The 17,669-nt window shown below is 34.7% G+C and overlaps 1 protein-coding gene across 1 annotated transcript; it reads left to right on the top strand.

Moving 5' to 3' along the window:
• The first annotated feature begins 4,056 nt into the window (after positions 1–4,056).
• On the top strand, positions 4,057–17,058 carry LOC143065472 (galactosylgalactosylxylosylprotein 3-beta-glucuronosyltransferase 1-like). The gene is made up of 6 exons (XM_076239050.1): positions 4,057–4,128; positions 4,803–4,940; positions 8,378–8,787; positions 11,676–11,762; positions 15,929–16,132; positions 16,855–17,058. Exons 2-6 carry the CDS (start codon positions 4,847–4,849, stop codon positions 16,933–16,935), a joined length of 876 nt encoding a protein of 291 aa, XP_076095165.1. The 5' UTR covers positions 4,057–4,128; positions 4,803–4,846; the 3' UTR covers positions 16,936–17,058.
• The last annotated feature ends 611 nt before the right edge of the window (positions 17,059–17,669 follow it).

Below are 17,669 nucleotides of genomic sequence, written 5' to 3'. Positions count from 1 at the left end.
CAGCCAAATCAGGCATGTGTCCGTATATCATATAAAGGATTGAATACGGCAATGAACGTTTCTTGTAAGCAATTAGGAAATTTTCAGTAATAATGAACTACAGTGGATTCCATTGAGTGTGTAGCCAAAGGTAATATCTTTGGTTAGCTGGCTTGTTTGCTGAACCGTGAAGTCATTGTTAGGTTAGGTTAACTACCCTACAGAAAACCAATCTATCTGTCTGTTGGACTATGCTACTTTGAAAGGAGGGTAGTATACCTCACCTAATAATGACTTCACGGTTCAGCTAACAAGCAAGCTAACCAAAGAAATAACCTTTGGCTACACACTCAATGGAATCCGCTGTAAAAGATCAGAAAAAAATATGTATGCAGGTGCATGCTGCTGGAATGATACTGACCGTTTACCAGAGGAGAAATGGGGTTTATTTCTTGACCGACACTCGGTGTAAAAAATAAGAAGTGGTATGATTGCCAATGAGACAATCCTCCACCTGATACCAAATAACGTAGAAGTTAACAAGTATATGTTACTGTACGGTCCAATCAAGAAGCAATTCTGCATAGCAAGCCTGATATGACAAATGTAAAAAAAAAATCAAACTAGAGAACTAACGGCCCTGTTTATGTATACAAAAAAATAAACGAAAAACAAATATGATACTCGCAACAAACGACAACCACTGGCCAAGTTCACTTGAAACTCTCGAGTCCAATCCACCATTTTCTACATTTGAAAATGCCTGTACCAAGTCAGGAATATGACAGTTCTTGTCCATTCGTTTTTGATGCGTTTTGTTATTTGATTTTGCCATATGATAATGGACTTACAAAATTGATTTTCCTCTAAGTTCAGTATTTTTGTGATCTTACTTTTTTCAGAGTTTAAAGGCAGGTTGAGTTCTATATCGTAGCAGCTACGTAGCTGCTATCAAATTACAATATCTATGTAGCAGCTAGTCTATAGCTACACGTTCAATAGTCAAAATCTATATAGCTCTACGTAGCAGCTACGATATTGAACGCGGCCCAGGTGAACGCACTCGAGTTGCTATTCGGAACAACTCCAAGTATCTCTAGGGTAAGGCCCTGACTAAGCATAAACAAGGAAAATATCGGATTGGTTTGACGTCATTCAAGGGTTTCTCGAGTTTAACGCTGGCTCAGTAAGGGGTAGAACCGTGGTAAGCAGGGTAAACACGAGATGTTCGAGTAAACTCGGATTGTTGAAACCCGAGTTAGTAAAGTTAACTCTTGAGTTTCAATTGAAATTGGCCCCTGGGTCACAGTCTCTTGACTTGAGAGTTTTAGTTCGTATAAGTCCATGTTCAAGAATATTGGACATTTCCAAGCGAGATAACCCAAGTTGTTTAAGATTTTTTTATAAAAACTCTGATAGTTTTCAATTACTCACCGAGATATAATTTTATAATGACACATGATATCTCGTATGTGTATTTATAAAATTAAGTCTTCCTAATTTTGGTAAATTGACATAACCTCGGTTTATGTATCTGTGTTATTCTATTGTTCTTTTTTTTATTGAAATATATCATGGCCACGGTATATCAAATTCATAAACAAAATAAGTCATTTTGATACATTTTTCTGTATCAAATCTCTTAAAATTCGATAGAACTTTCAATAACAATTACCACTTTTTATTTCTAAATGATGAAAGTGGGCAAAGCAGAAACTATTATTAAGTCAATCTTTCTATGTCGATCCATTTGTATACTGTACATACAACACCTGTCGAATGGAGGTTTGGAGTTTGCATTTCAAAATGCAGTTGACAACGGAAAGCATTGATTTAAAATATTTATTTCTTGATATTTAAATTGTTTTATCATTTTTCAATCTTATCTGCTATTGAAAAATTAACTGCGACGAAAAATTGAATTTTATGATTTGTTTAAAGCATCAACCTATAGTAAAAGGTACAATAACCACAATAGAAACATAGGGGGAGGGGGGAGAAAAAATATGCCGAATGCTAATTTCAAATTGCCATTGACAAACGCTGACTAAATTTTTTTTTGAAGAATCATATTTGGAAATCCTTCTAAATTTTCACTTGCTATGGATTTTTTTTTATCATATTTAAGGTAAAAAGATATATTGAAAATTATAACAGGGTATAAGTGTTTCCCGTTTACATCAATGATAACTATTTATAAGATTTATCAATGACATAGCACGTGTACTGATTAATGAAAAACAATGTCCTTCATTCTTGTGTATGGATACCTTTGATAACTATAAGTTATTTTTTTTTATTTGTGAAGGAAGCCGATGCGCGCGGAGAGAACCGACGAACTTCGACAGGAGAACTGGCAAACCTTGTGAATCAAGATTGGTGTTGTAATATGCTTCCAGATATACAGTAGTTGAACTACTTGTATCACTCGTCCAACGAGGCCCTGACATGCCAAACCGAATCTTGCCCAAAACCGCCCCCTTACCTGAAATAGACAATGTAAAAAAAACAACTTACAAAAATTAGTTTAAAATTCTCATCGGTATAAAGACATCATTCGTAAATATAGCTCAACATGCAGACTTCTTATACGTTCAGGTATTTCACATCCAATTTTTTATGGAAATATTCTTTATAAAGCACAAAGGTGTCAGTATTCACCTCAGAAACTTAAAAAACCTTTGAATAGACTTATTAAGAAGGGATATAATTACGATACTGTTGTCAAGTCATTAAAGATTGCATATTTTGGCGTTAATATTGAGTCACTGATAAGGTCTTTGCGTCGGAACTAAACACATTTATTCTAAAAACAGTTGTTGGCATGACACGGGTTATGTTCTTCTCATATATGTTATGATGGTATGATACTAAACCCCTAACGGGAAGGATTGTGCCTGATGTACATATGATGAAATCATAATCTTTCAGTCAGTTTAATTGAAGTCTGGAGCTGGCATGTCAGTTAACTGCTAGTAGTCTGTTGTTATTTATGTATTATTGTCATTTTGTTTATTTTCTTTGGTTACATCTTCTGACATCAGACTCGGACTTGTCTTGAACTGAATTTTAATGTACGTATTGTTATGCGTTTACTTTTCTACATTGGTTAGAGGTATAGGGGGAGGGTTGAGATCTCACAAACATGTTTAACCCCGCCGCATTTTTGCGCCTGTCCCAAGTCAGGAGCCTCTGGCCTTTGTTAGTCTTGTATTATTTTAATTTTAGTTTCTTGTGTACAATTTGGAAATTAGTATGGCGTTCATTATCACTGAACTAGTATATATTTGTTTAGGGGCCAGCTGAAGGACGCCTCCGGGTGCGGGAATTTCTCGCTACATTGAAGACCTGTTGGTGACCTTCTGCTGTTGTTTTTTATTTGGTCGGGTTGTTGTCTCTTTGACACATTCCCCATTTCCATTCTCAATTTTATCAATTCGTCATTTCAACACAAAGCACAAAAAAGAGAAGAAATACAAAAAGGATAACTAAATTAAGAAAAGTACATCAAATGATACCCAATAGCTAGTCGATACATTGTCTTGTAAAATACAACTGGCATACACATGTAAGTATCATAATTGATCTATGTGGATTAATTTTTCGGTTTTTAAATTAAATTGGCAGTGCGTCATCCCTTATCTTCGCTAGTCAAGATTGTCATCCTTACAATGACTTCCATTTTTACAATTGAAAACAATAGCTTGCGTAATGTGGAGACAATTTTGACGAAGTAGAATTTTGACTGTATAAAGCTAGGTATATATAGGTGCTTATTTTTTTTTGATCTTTTGAAAAATATACATAAATATAAATTCCACTGACAAAAAGTCCACGAAAAGATAAATATTGATATTTTGATGCATGAATTTGCACCTCTGTAACCGGCAACTCGTATCGATAAATAGAAAATCGAATACACCTTTATACCTTATGACTTGCGTTTACTGTTTTGACTGAAAACACAATTGATATATCTCTCTTCAGATTTGATTATTTTAGTCATATAATAAGCTTACATGTTGATATGATAACATTGACAATCAAAGTATAAAAAAAACGAAATATCTTCTTGATGAGTCATTAATACAGAGGTGTGTTTGAATCACAACTAAAAGCTTCGTGCTACTACACAGGTTTGACTTAAAGGTATTTTTTTTTGTTTACCATTTATCACTTATTTTAAAAATAAAATGAAGGCATATTAATTATTTTATTCATGAAATATATTTTACAAAATGAATGTTAGACACATTGGTCACCCACACCCCTTTCATTCTTTAACAAAAGCCCGTCAAACAGACTACTATTTAATCTTAAAAATACATATCTGGAGAAACTCATTTTGTGTGTGTGATCTATGGTAACAGAGGCGAATTAAGGGGGGATTGTGCATAGGACCATCTTACTGAGCTAGTTCTTTCGGAAAGGTTTTGTAGAGTTTACCATAGCGATGCGCAGATTTTATTGTCGAAATGAAATTACGAAGCGAAGCGTTGTAGAGCTAGATAAAAGGACATGTGCGACAACAAAAATCAAGTTTTACGAAGATAAAGCTCTAAATCGCTGTAATATATATCGTAAGGTACGTTAGACGTGTTAGCAAACAGATTTTAAGCAACATAACGCTTTTTGTGTGACAAGCAGCACCTGTTGCATAAGACAGTTGACCATACAAACATCTGATGAGGGAGTCTTAGATCTGTTTCTAATGATCTAAGAACGTTGAAAGTGTTTCTTCCTCGTGTCACTTTACTTCTATCAAAACACAAAGTTAAGGGAGAAACATCTATTCAACTATTGACAGAGATTTTCTTCTTCAGGTGTGTTTTCTTTACTTGGATTAAACTCATTCTGTTGAACAAAGATGGCAACCAGATCAGCCGCCAAAATATCAGTTAAAGCAGTAATACTCGCATGTATTGCTTTTTTCTTCTTGTACAGTAAATTTCTGTCTTCAGGTAATTTTAAATGATTTATACGTTATTTATTTTTTTCTTGTTTGAAGACAATTGGATAATAGAAAACAAGCAACCGCTTTATAATTTTTGTCTCGCCTACGATAAAAGACGCGGGAGACGAGATATATGTGTTGCTTTTCCGCGCCGCTATTGAGGATGTACACCTCTGAAGAGCCAAACACTTCTAAAATCAACATTCTTTTCTGAACCTGAATTTTGGAATTATAAGACGACAAGAAAGTAATTGATAAAGAAACAATCGTATGTTGGTGCACTTCTTTATTAATAGGAATTACTTGTATGTTATCTATAAAGTTATAGTACAATCAGTACATATTAGTTTGTCGACTATTGCGAGATCCTGCCACCTAGGCGTTATAATTTCCAATGAGGCAACTTTCACCAGAATCCATAAACGTGGAAGAGAGCAAAAATATGTCACCGTACGGCATTCAGCAATAAGCAAAAATATGTCACCGTACGGCATACAGCAATAAGCAAAACACATGCCGTATAGTCAGTTAATTATGAAATGGCCAAGACATGACAAAAAGAAAGAAAAAAACGTTTCAAACGAGAAAACTAGCGGCCCGATGTATGGCAAAACAATAAAATAAAAACAAAGATGACACACAGCCACCAACAACAACCACTTAATTACAGACTCCTGGCTTTGGACAAGCAGAATGTGGAGGGGTTACACATATTTTTGAGCGCTAAACCCTGACCTGGGACAGACACACACAGAATGAAGAGGGGACACACATATTTATCAGCGTTAAACCATGACCTGACGTGCGACAGCACAACATAAGAACAAACTAAAGATTTAGGTAAAATTACTTGACTCATTTAATTTACACGAAGCAAAAAAAAAAAAAAATAATAATTTAAAAAAAAACAACAGCAATGATAATTCCATGCACTTGGTTTTGTCAATGTGGATGACTGTTTGATAATTCCATGCACTGGGTTTTGTCGTTGTGGAGTACTGTTCGATAGTTCCATGCACGTGGTTTTGTCAGTGTGGAATACTGTTCGATAGTTCCAAGCACGTGGTTTTGTCAGTGGAATTACTGTTCGATAGTTCTGTGACAGTGGAAAAAGCAGCTTCGTTTATTATTTTGGACTTTAATACAAAATTCTCAATTGTGATATTTTAGACTTTAATTCTCTGTGTTTTATAATTCATTTTATTTTATAATTTCGTTTCTATTTACATTTCGTATCCAGGACTTAAAACAATCAACATGCTTTTTAATTCTTAGTTTGGACATTGAGTGACATGTTCAATCTGTTACCTAATTAGTGACATTTTACCTTATTCATAATGTATGTTCTTAATTGTCATAATCAGATTATCATTTAATATTTATTCTTCAAGTTCTAAAAATAGTTTAATCTTTGTCAGTGAACAATATCACTCAAATTAATTGTTATTTGTTATGTCTATTCTTGTCATTTCAATTGTGTATAAATACTTGCTTATAATTTCAATAAGCAAGATTCGGACTCAGAACTTTACCCTGAACACAGTCCATCTGTAATAAAAGTAATAGTATTCCATGCTGAATTATTGGTTTATTCATCGCTAGTTCCAGAGTCTCAAAAGTTAGGTTTCACCAGAGTTTCAGTTCCAGAGTTCTCATTGCTATTCACAGCAATCGTTCGTTGTGTGATCAGGTGCATCACACAGTTTCAGTAACAAGTGGCCATTCAGTCAAGGTCTTGTTGCACGACCTCACAAGTCACCCAGTTTCCCCGGTGACAGTTCCATGCACATGGTTTTGTCAGTGTGGAGTACTGTTCGATAGTTTCATGCACATGGTTTTGTCAGTGTGGAGTACTGTTCGATAGTTCCATGTACGTGGTTTTGTCAGTGTGGAGTACTGTTCGATAGTTCCATGTGTAACATTAAACATTGTCCCCAATGAAATATTGTACGTCGGACAAAATTTCCTATGAAATATTGTCCAATGACAGTATTTCATAATGAAATATTGTCCTTGACATTTTTCATTAGAAATTCTGTCCTTGTATATGAAATTCTGTTGATGACAATACTTCACTATGAAATACTGGCTTTAAAATTATTTTTTAATCGATTTATTACACAATTAGAAGTAGTACATAAGCACGCAGAATGTACATAAATTTGTAGATTTATAACTGAAATGATTTTGTATAGTAAGGATCGTATGTTATTACTTATAGTAAGATTCAAATTTGCATAGATACATTACAAATGGTTACTTATAGATTAAAGAATTGTCTAACGTAGGTTTCATTGCATTACAGTATACTGTACAAATATAAGTAATGTACTGGAATATTAATTTGCGCTAATGTGTTATTATAAGTCAAACAAAATATCAATATCTAACATGAATATATGTTGATACCCACCCCTTTAATAAGACAAAATTCCATGACAATCTGTCGATAAAATATTGTCTTAAAACTCACAAAATATAACCAAAATATAATCTCCCTTTAACAGGACAAAATTTCATAGTATTAATTTGTGAAATATTGTCTCAATTCACACAAAATATAACCTCCCTTTAACAAGACAAAATTCCATAGTATTCATCTGTGAAATATGGTCTACATACAGACAAAATTTCACTATGAAAATTTGTCCTTCTCTGGACATTTTTCCATAGACGATGACAATATTTCATGATGCATAGTTATGAAATATTGTCTTGTGGGACATTATTTCATAGGACAATATTTTGCTTTACACATGCACGTAGTTTTGTCAGTGTGGAGTACTGTTCGATAGTTCCATGCACGTGGTTTTCTCAATGTGGAGTACTGTTCGATAGTTCCATGCACGTGGTTTTGTCAGTGTGGAGTACTGTTCGATAGTTCCATGCACGTGGTTTTGTCAGTGTGGATACTGTTTGATAGTTTCATGCACGTAGTTTTGTCAGTATAGAGTACTGTTCGATAGTTCCATGCACATGGTTTTGTCAGTGTGGAGTACTGTTCGATAGTTCCATGTCGATGGTTTTGTCAGTGTGGAGTACTGTTCGATAGTTCCATGCACATGGTTTTGTCAGTGTGGAGTATTGTTCGATAGTTCCATGCACATGGTTTTGTCAGTGTGGAGTACTGTTCGATAGTTCCATGCACATGGTTTAGTCAGTGTGGAGTACTGTTCGATAGTTCCATGCACTGGGTTACGTCGATGTGGAGTACTGTTCGATCTATCACATTTCTGAATCGGTTGGTTTATATTATATTCCATTTGTTGTTAAATTAAGTTCTAATCTGCTTTTCTTCTTAAGATTAACACATATTTAATCGATAATCTTTACTGTTGAAGATTGCATGTCCCTGGATGCTATCTCACATGTCTTTGTAGAGTTCATCATCATCGTGTCACCATTTCATCATCTTTTAATATATGGGATTTTTCTTGTTGACAGATGTTTTACATTACGACAATGGAGGACGAATATCCTGTACAAAAAGAGAAGAGCAAAATCAACATTTACCAATAATTTATGTAATTACTCCGACATACAAACGATTGACTCAAATTCCTGAACTGACAAGACTCGGGAACACCTTGAGGAACGTACCAGCAGTTCATTGGATCGTAGTAGAAGAAGGAAAAAGAACCTTAGAGGCAGTTAGACACCTGTTAATGAAAATAGACATTCAGTTTACATATCTTTCTGCTACTCGATATAAAAACGTACCAAGAACTCTCAAAGGAATACATCAAAGGAATAAGGCAATATTTTGGTTGCGGGAAAATATCGATATGTCTAAAGATGGCGTGGTTTACTTCGCGGATGATGATAATACATATGATTTGGAAATCTTTATAGAGGTAAGTTACTCACAAAGAAGTGAGTTACCCACTTTGCCATACTTACAATTAAGTAAGTTGCTGACTATTGGCATACTCACAGACGTTAGTTACTGACAATTGGCATACTCACATAAGTAAGCTACTGACTATTGGTATACTAACAGAAGTAAGTGACCGACCATTGCCATACTTACAAAGAAGTAAGTTGCTGACTATTGGCATACTCACAAAAGTAAGTTACTGACAATTGGCATACTCACAGAAGTAAGTTACCGACTATTGCCATACTGACAAAGAAGTAAGTTTTTGACTATTTGCATACTCACAGAAGTAAGTTACTGACAATTGACATACTCACAGAAGTAAGCTACTGACTATTGGCATACTCACAGAAGTAAGCTACCGACTATTGCCATACTTACAAGTAAGTAAGTTGCTGACTATTGGCATACTAAAAAAGAAGAAATGTACTGACTATTGGCATACTCACAAGGAAGAAAGGTACTGGCTATTGGCATACTCAAAGCAGTAAGTTACTGACTATTGGCATACTCACAAAGAAGTAAGTTACCGACTATTGGCATACTGACAAAGATGTAAGTTACTGACTATTGGCATACTGACAAAGATGTAAGTTACTGACTTTTGACATACTCACAAGGAAGAAAGGTACTGACTATTGGCATACTCAAAGAAGTAAGTTACTGAATATTGGCATACTCACAAAGAAGTCAGTTACTGACTATTGGCGTACTTACAATGAAGAAAGTTACTGACTATTGGCATACTCATAGAAGTAAGTAACTGACTATTGACATACTCACAAAGAAGTAAGTTACTGACTATTGGCATACTCACAATGAAGAAAGTAACTGACTATTGGCATACTCACAAAGAAGTAAGCTTCTGACTATTGGCATACTCACAAAGAAGTAAATTACTGACTATTGGCATACTCACAATGAAGAAAGTTTCTGACTATTGGCATACTCAGAGAAGTAAGTTACTGACCATTGGCATACTGAAAAGAAGTAAGTAACTGACTATTGGCATACTGACAAAGAAATAAGTTACTGACTATTGGCATACTCACAATGAAGAAAGTTACTGACTATTGGCATACTCAGAGAAGTAAGTAACTGACTATTGGCATACTCAAAGAAGTAAGTTACTGAATATTGGCATACTCACAAAGAAGTCAGTTACTGACTATTGGCGTACTTACAATGAAGAAAGTTACTGACTATTGGCATACTCATAGAAGTAAGTAACTGACTATTGACATACTCACAAAGAAGTAAGTTACTGACTATTGGCATACTCACAATGAAGAAAGTAACTGACTATTGGCATACTCACAAAGAAGTAAGCTTCTGACTATTGGCATACTCACAAAGAAGTAAATTACTGACTATTGGCATACTCACAATGAAGAAAGTTTCTGACTATTGGCATACTCAGAGAAGTAAGTTACTGACCATTGGCATACTGAAAAGAAGTAAGTAACTGACTATTGGCATACTGACAAAGAAATAAGTTACTGACTATTGGCATACTCACAATGAAGAAAGTTACTGACTATTGGCATACTCAGAGAAGTAAGTAACTGACTATTGGCATACTCACAAACAAGTAAGTTACTGACTATTGGCATACTCACAAACAAGTAAGTTACTGACTATTGGCATACTCACAATGAAGGAAGTAACTGACTATTGACATACTCACAAAGAAGTAAGTTACTGACTATTGGCATACTGACAAAGAAGTAAGTTACTGACCATTGGCATACTGAAAAGAAGTAAGTTACTGACTATTGGCATACTGACAAAGAAATAAGTTACTGACTATTGGCATACGGCTCACAAACAAGTAAGCTACTGACTATTGGCATACTCACAAACAAGTAAGTTACTGACTATTGGCATACTCACAATGAAGGAAGTAACTGACTATTGACATACTCACAAAGAAGTAAGTTACTGACTATTGACATACTCACAAAGAAGTAAGTTACTGACTATTGGCATACTGACAAAGAAGTAAGTTACTGGCCATTGGCATACTGAAAAGAAGTAAGTAACTGACTATTGGCATACTGACAAAGAAATAAGTTACTGACTATTGGCATACTCACAAAGAAGTCAGCTACTGATTATTGGCATACTCACAGAAGTAAGTTACTGACTATTGGCATACTTACAAAGAAGTAATTTACTGATTATTGGTATACTCACAAAAGAGTAGGTTACTGACCATTGGCATAATCACAAAAGCAAAATGTCAGTTATATTGTTTGAAAACTCACAAATTTAGGAATTGTTAATTACACATGTCTTTATGGCTGTATTGTTTAAGAATATTATAATGTTTTTATTCAATCATGGCCATTCAATATGCTGCCAAAAATGTATCCAATGGAACTTAATTTGAATAAATCATATATAAACCATACTCTTCTCCCCTAGATTTTAATTCCTTTTTCAAAAGAAAAAAAAACAACACGGACATTTTTTCATTCTTTGATGTTAATTTCCCCCTTTTTTTTTTTACTTTGGTCCACTTGTATCTGTAGAAAACGTATAAAGTGGTTTTTTTTTATGGTGATGTAATTCGCCAATTGAGATACGATCCGTGGAAACATGTAACCTCGATATATTTGGTATTTGCCAGTCCCAATATATATCATTTTTGGTTTTTTTTTTTATTGTTTACATAAATTCGTTTGAAATGTTTTCTATTTGTCATGTCGGGGCCTACTATAGTTTGTTATACGATATTAGTTTCCTCATAAATGAAGGCCATATCTTGAAGTATAGTTCCTAACTGTGACATGAGTTGATCTCTGATGAAAAGTTTTCTCATTGATATTATCTCTACATATTTCAAAACAGGTTTTTTTTTAGATGAGATACACAAAAAAGATTTCAGTATGGCCGGTGGGATTTGTTTCTGAAAAGAAATATCAGACACCAATCCTCGAAAATGGAAAGGTTTGTTTTATGGAATAAGTAAGATAATGATTTATGCAGACACGCACACGATGATTCGAGAACAATAACAAAGTAAAGTGTGATGTGATTGCCAACGAGACAACTCTCTACAAGAGACCAAATGACACAGAAATTAACAACAAAATTTGGTAAACATTACATCGGGATATCGCTTATTGAGCAGTTCTTGGATTATCCATGTACGTGTTTATACGTTTGTATATGTGTTTGTGTGTTTAATAATCCCAAATATGGCATCATCTGTATCTGTATGGGTACGTTGTAGTTATAAATACTGACTTTTATACAACGGGGAGATGGCGCCGTCGATTTGTTCACGTTTCGTGAGAGCAGATTAAAGGTCTCTACACATGTTGCGCGCTTAATTGTGTCTTCTCGGTGGTTCTGTTATTTATTGTGGACACTAGAATGAATTTGAATGTTGCTGTGTTTTACTGGTGGGAATGCCTAAGCACCTAGTGTTATTTCTCACTTGTTTTTCAATTATGTTTTCTGGTAAATGTCAAACTTTTTTGCTGTGCTGGTTCGTCTTGGTCTCCATGATTATAAGAAATCGTCTTGATCAATAGCAGGAATCACCCCCTCAACCACCTGGCACAAACATATAAGTTTTTGGCTTGTGCATTATGCTTGGAGTTCTAATTTGGTTTATAGCATGTTTTACGCAGTCATCTTCTCATGGTTTGTTGTTGCCGGTTATGAAGCGTGCTGCTTGCCACTGTATTTTTTCCAGCTTGTTCGAATCAGCTTCACTGTAGGGGTCCCATACTTTTGCTAAATATCCCATAGTTGACCGTACTAGAAAAATGTAAGCAGTTGTCTTACATTCATGTTAACAGTACCGTAGTTACTTCTGAGGAAGACTATGGTTAATTATGCTCTGTTTGCAACATTTGTAAATGCGTGCTCCACTTCAGATTTTCTCGGTACCGGCACTGCTAGGTATTGGTTGTTCTGGACTTATGGGGCAGTTGGGTGTAAAAAATCTATGGCTTTTGTTTTTGATGCCTATGGTGTAGAATTTTGTAAGCGTTAAATCGCATACCCCATTTATTTGCCCAATCTTGAAGTTCTAGTTTTACTATTTCTTCTTTCAGTAGTTTGTGGTCTTTCTCTGTTTTGAAGGTTCTGTACAGTTATCAGTAATCGGAGAACAGCCGTACAGATGATTGGACAGTGTCTTGGAGGTCATTTATGTGACAAAAAGAGTAATGATCCAAGGACTGTTCCTTGTGGAACCCATGAGTCCAATTTTACTTGTTCAGACTGTTCTCCCCCTTCTACTGCCTCCATCGCAATTTTTTGAAAGTAAGTTGTTTTGCGGTACAATGTCAAAAGCTTTGAGAAAATACAGGATTGCAATGTCAGTTTGAGGGGTTTTCTTTTATGTTTTAGCAATTGACAGTTTGTACTCTCAGTTTCTTTTTTTCATTCAAGTTAAATATACTATTACTTTGCGTTCTACTTCTATTACTCTAATTTTTGGAACTGTTTTCGCTCAGGATTGTGGTTTGAGTCTTGGACTGCTTGTCTTTAGATGGCGAAATAATAATGCTTGATGACACAGATTCGAATAAGATTTCATGTGTGAGTGGTTGGTAGTAATTTGATGTGTTCAGTTCGTAGTTGTGAAATGTAAAGATGACAGTTTTTGGTGGGATTCGTGTTACTAAGTCGTCTTTATTTTTCTATGTTGTGTTTATATACTTTTGTTTATCAGTTGGTCATTTTCCTTTTTATTAATGGCGTTGTCCGTTTGTTTTTGATTTCCTCTGGTATCTTTTATTCTCCCGAGTTTGCAACAAAGTCGTTGTATGTTTGATCTTTGAAGGAGTTCATAGTCAACTACATGATATATGATGCCATATGTCACATTAATCACACAAAAAAGCATTGCACGTCCATGTTACTAGATGGTCATATAGTCCACATGGGTATACGCTTTGTTGTTCAACTCTAGATCCAGTGTTTAGTTCTATATCGCCTCCTAGAATAAGTAATAATAATGTGATGTTTTGTTTCACATTTGATTTTGTTATACTGTAATCGGTTTTCTGCTTGCTGGTGACATGTTTTTATCTAATACACACAGATGAGTAATTGTTGTTTTTCCCATGTTTACTAGTTGTCAAGTTTATCCAATGTTGTACTGTAAGCTTGGTAATAGTATGATGTTGATTACATTCATGATGATATTACATTCTCCTGATTTTGTTGTTGATAATAAGGATGATTGTGTTTATCGTCCTGGTATAGAACATGCTGACCAGAGATTTAGAACACTTGTCTATATACCAAATCTTAATTGGCATCTGATTCAAAAAAAGTTTAGCAATTGTGAACTTTCCATTTCTAAGGAGCAACATTTCAGCAGCACCTGCATACGGGGTATATTTCTACCAATTGATACGATATTCCCGTGCTTGCATTTCCTATCACGATTTTCTTGATAGAGGGTTGCTGCTCACAAGGAAGCTATTAAACCAAGAGTTCCAAATGGTGAAATTGACGCCATCACGAGTTGGTGGACCGTTATGGAATAAACATTTAACAAATGATATCGGATATGTTCCTAACGTCGTCGCTAGAATTTTCTTCCCTTTCCTGAATGTGACCTACCGAATTGGACTATTTACCGGATTTGTTATAACATAAGCAACACCTAGTGTGTCACATGTGGAGCAGGATCTACTTACCCTTCCGGAGCACCTGAGACTACCCCTAGTTTTTGGTGGGGTTCGTGTTGCTAATTCTTTTATTTTTTATGTTGTGTCATGTGTTCTATTGTTTGTCTTCTTTCATTTTAGCCAGGCGTTGTCAGTTTATTTTCGATTTATGAGTTTGACTGTCCCTCTGGTATCTTTCATGCCTCTTTTAGTATTTAAATATGTAACTGTATGTAATGATATTATGCTTTTCTACATCAGGAATAGATAACATTAGCTATATTTGGCAAAACTTTTAGGAATTTTGGTCCTCAATGTCCTTCATCTTCGTACTGTTTTTTTGCCTTATAAACCTTTTTGGATTCGTGCGTCACTGATGAGTCTTTTGTAAACTAAATGCGCGTGTGACGTTAATACAAAATTTAATCCTGATATCTATGATGAGTTTATTTGCAACAACTGGGTTGACGCCACTGCTGGTGGAGTTTTAATTCCCCAATTATCATTGATATGGTCATATTTATAAATAAACGGTTTACAAAAAGTTTTTTTTTAAAATAAGGCTTTTCTACCTCCGGAATAGATAATATAAGCTGTATTTGGCAAAACTTTTAGGAATTTTTGGTCCTCAATGCTCTTCATCTTCGTACCTGTTTTTGGGCCTGATTAACTTTTTTGGATTCGAGCGTCACTGATCAGTCTTTTGTAGACGAAATGCGGGTCTGACATAAATAAAAGAATTAATCCTGATATCTACGATGAGTTTAATTGATACAACTGGATCGATGCCACTGCTGGTGGAGTTTAAATTCTCAAGGGTATCTCCAGCCCAGTAGTCAGCATTTTTGTGCTGACATGAATTATCATTGATATGGTCATATTTATAAATAAACTGTTTGCAAACAGTTTTAATTTTAAAAATAATAAGGCTTTTCTACCTCAGGAATAGATAATATAAGCTGTATTTGGCAAAACTTTTAGGAACTTTGGTCCTCAATGCTCTTCATCTTCGTACCTTTTTCTTTGGCCTTATTAACTGTTTTGGATTCTAGCGTCACTGATCAGTCCTTTGTAGACGAAACGCGTGTCTGACGTAAAAAAATAAATCAATCCTGATATCTATGATGAGTTTATTATGAGACTGCTCGTAATGTTCAATGTGCTATGTGTATTCAGTCCTTCTTTAGCGTGGAAGAACCGTCTGACCAGAGCATGAAAAACACGTGCTACCAACAGTCATTCTGATACTGAGTTGCTCTTTTCTTGAGAGAAGTTCGTGCCTATAGGTTTGCTAGATTATGCCGTCAGCATATAGTTGAAAATTGTAATAGCTTTTATCTATTTTAGTTCGATGTGCTTTATTTTTTTATATTTTGAAAAAAATGTCTATACTCATGCGCATGAACCTACACCACCATCTTGCATTAAAAAAGGAAAAGAAAAATGAGCTTATAATGTATGTATGCAATATAATTTCAGGTGATAAAATTTGATGCATGGAATACGAAACAGCGAAAGTTTCCAATAGACATGGCTGGATTCGCATTAAATACCAAGACCTTTTATTTCAATGATGATTTGTACTTTTGGAAATCATTTCAAGAAGGTTACCAAGAGACATCATTTCTTGAAATTTGTTGCACATTAAATGACCTGGAGCCAAAGGCCAATGGATGTACGAAGGTATGATTAGAATTTACTAGATTAATCAATATACAAGATATTTTGTATTCATTGATATATTTTTTTAAATATACCATTGATACTCATTAATCGAAAAACAACGCCATAAAAAGCTTATATCCAAGGGGTTGTCCTCATAACCTTACACAGAAAACTTAGACTTGAGCAACATGTAGCCATAATAAACCGGTTTGAACTTAGATGCTCCAGACATATAATCGATTCCTGTTCAACTAGTATCACCCGTCGTGTTGATCATGGAAATTAAAAATCGGGGATAGGTCTCATTCTAATACACTGAATTAATAAACGAGGAATGGGTGACTGGACTATATATATCCTTGATTATTTTATAGAATCATGTTAGATGTGGATCAGTTGATTCTTAGGGGGGGGGGTCATTTTCAATTGTTTCATAGTTACACTATTTCTTTTAAATTGACACACAATTTTATTCTATATGTTGTGGGGCAGATTAATCATTTTCAGTCTGTCTTACGCAAACATTATTTCAAAATTAAAGGTTTCTATCCCACTAAGTCAAGATGGCGTTCCGTGGCATGGAATACATATAAAGTAGATTCAACATCATCTTAAAACTAGGAGCATTTTTTATAACAAAATGTGTATGGTGTAAATACTTTATAGCAATGTAACAAATTAACAACACTGTAATGTCTATGCTCTTCTATGTTTTTTTTTATTTTTTTATTTTCAATTAGTTACTTGTTTGGCACACAAAAACGAAGGACCCATTAGTGTATTTTGCAAGTTACAATGATCCAGATTCAGACACTGAATGACAAAAGGAGATCAGGATTCGAGGGGATTATGAGAGGTTGGACATATATGTTGTTATTGTTTTAACTTGTGTTATTATGTTACATTAAAATATAGAAATTAATGCAGACAGTTGATATTGTAAACTTAAGGGGGTACCCAACATTTTGAATAAATTTTTCTAAAGTTTTGACAAAATATTTACTTTGATCTGTTTACAAAAATATCAAAATTTCTGATAATTTGAACCTCCCAATTTACATGAATAATTTGGTTGGATATATATAGCAGTTAGACGAAGACTAATTTGTATCATTGAAACGTTTTTTTCTTTTCACTAATGGTATATGATTAAAAGGCCCGGCTGACTTCTTTGAGTAAACTACTTCAAGTGTTCTGTACCCCCTTAAGATGACTTAAAAATTCATAATACAACAATAAGATACAAGGGGACTATCAAGAGTCATAGGTAAAATAAACCTTAACAATTGCTGCAATTGTTTGCACCTGTCCTAAGTCAGGAATCTGATGTTCAGTAGTTGTCGTTTGTTGATGTGTTTCTCGTTTTTTTTTTATATAGATTATACCGTTGGTATTCCCGTTAAATGGTTTTACACTAGTATTGTTTGAGGGCCCTGTATAGCTTGGTGTGAGCCAAGGCTCTGTGTTGAAGACCGTAGCTTGACCTGTAATGGTTTACTTTCATAAACTGTGACATGGATGGAGAGTTGTCTCATTGGCACTCATATCACATCTT

Source organism: Mytilus galloprovincialis, chromosome 2 (genome assembly GCF_965363235.1).
Source record: "Mytilus galloprovincialis chromosome 2, xbMytGall1.hap1.1, whole genome shotgun sequence".
Taxonomy (NCBI): domain Eukaryota; kingdom Metazoa; phylum Mollusca; class Bivalvia; order Mytilida; family Mytilidae; genus Mytilus; species Mytilus galloprovincialis.
This window is presented reverse-complemented; position numbering and strand designations above follow the sequence as displayed.

What these genes read in the sequence shown, in the direction of transcription:
- LOC143065472 (XM_076239050.1), top strand. Translation starts at nt 4,847, where the DNA reads ATGGCAACCAGATCAGCCGCCAAAATATCAGTTAAAGCAGTAATACTC. An exon ending in CAGTAAATTTCTGTCTTCAG is followed by an intron (nt 4,941 to 8,377) that starts GTAATTTTAAAT and finishes TCTTGTTGACAG; the next exon opens with ATGTTTTACATTACGACAAT. An exon ending in AGGCCAATGGATGTACGAAG is followed by an intron (nt 16,133 to 16,854) that starts GTATGATTAGAA and finishes ATTTTCAATTAG; the next exon opens with TTACTTGTTTGGCACACAAA.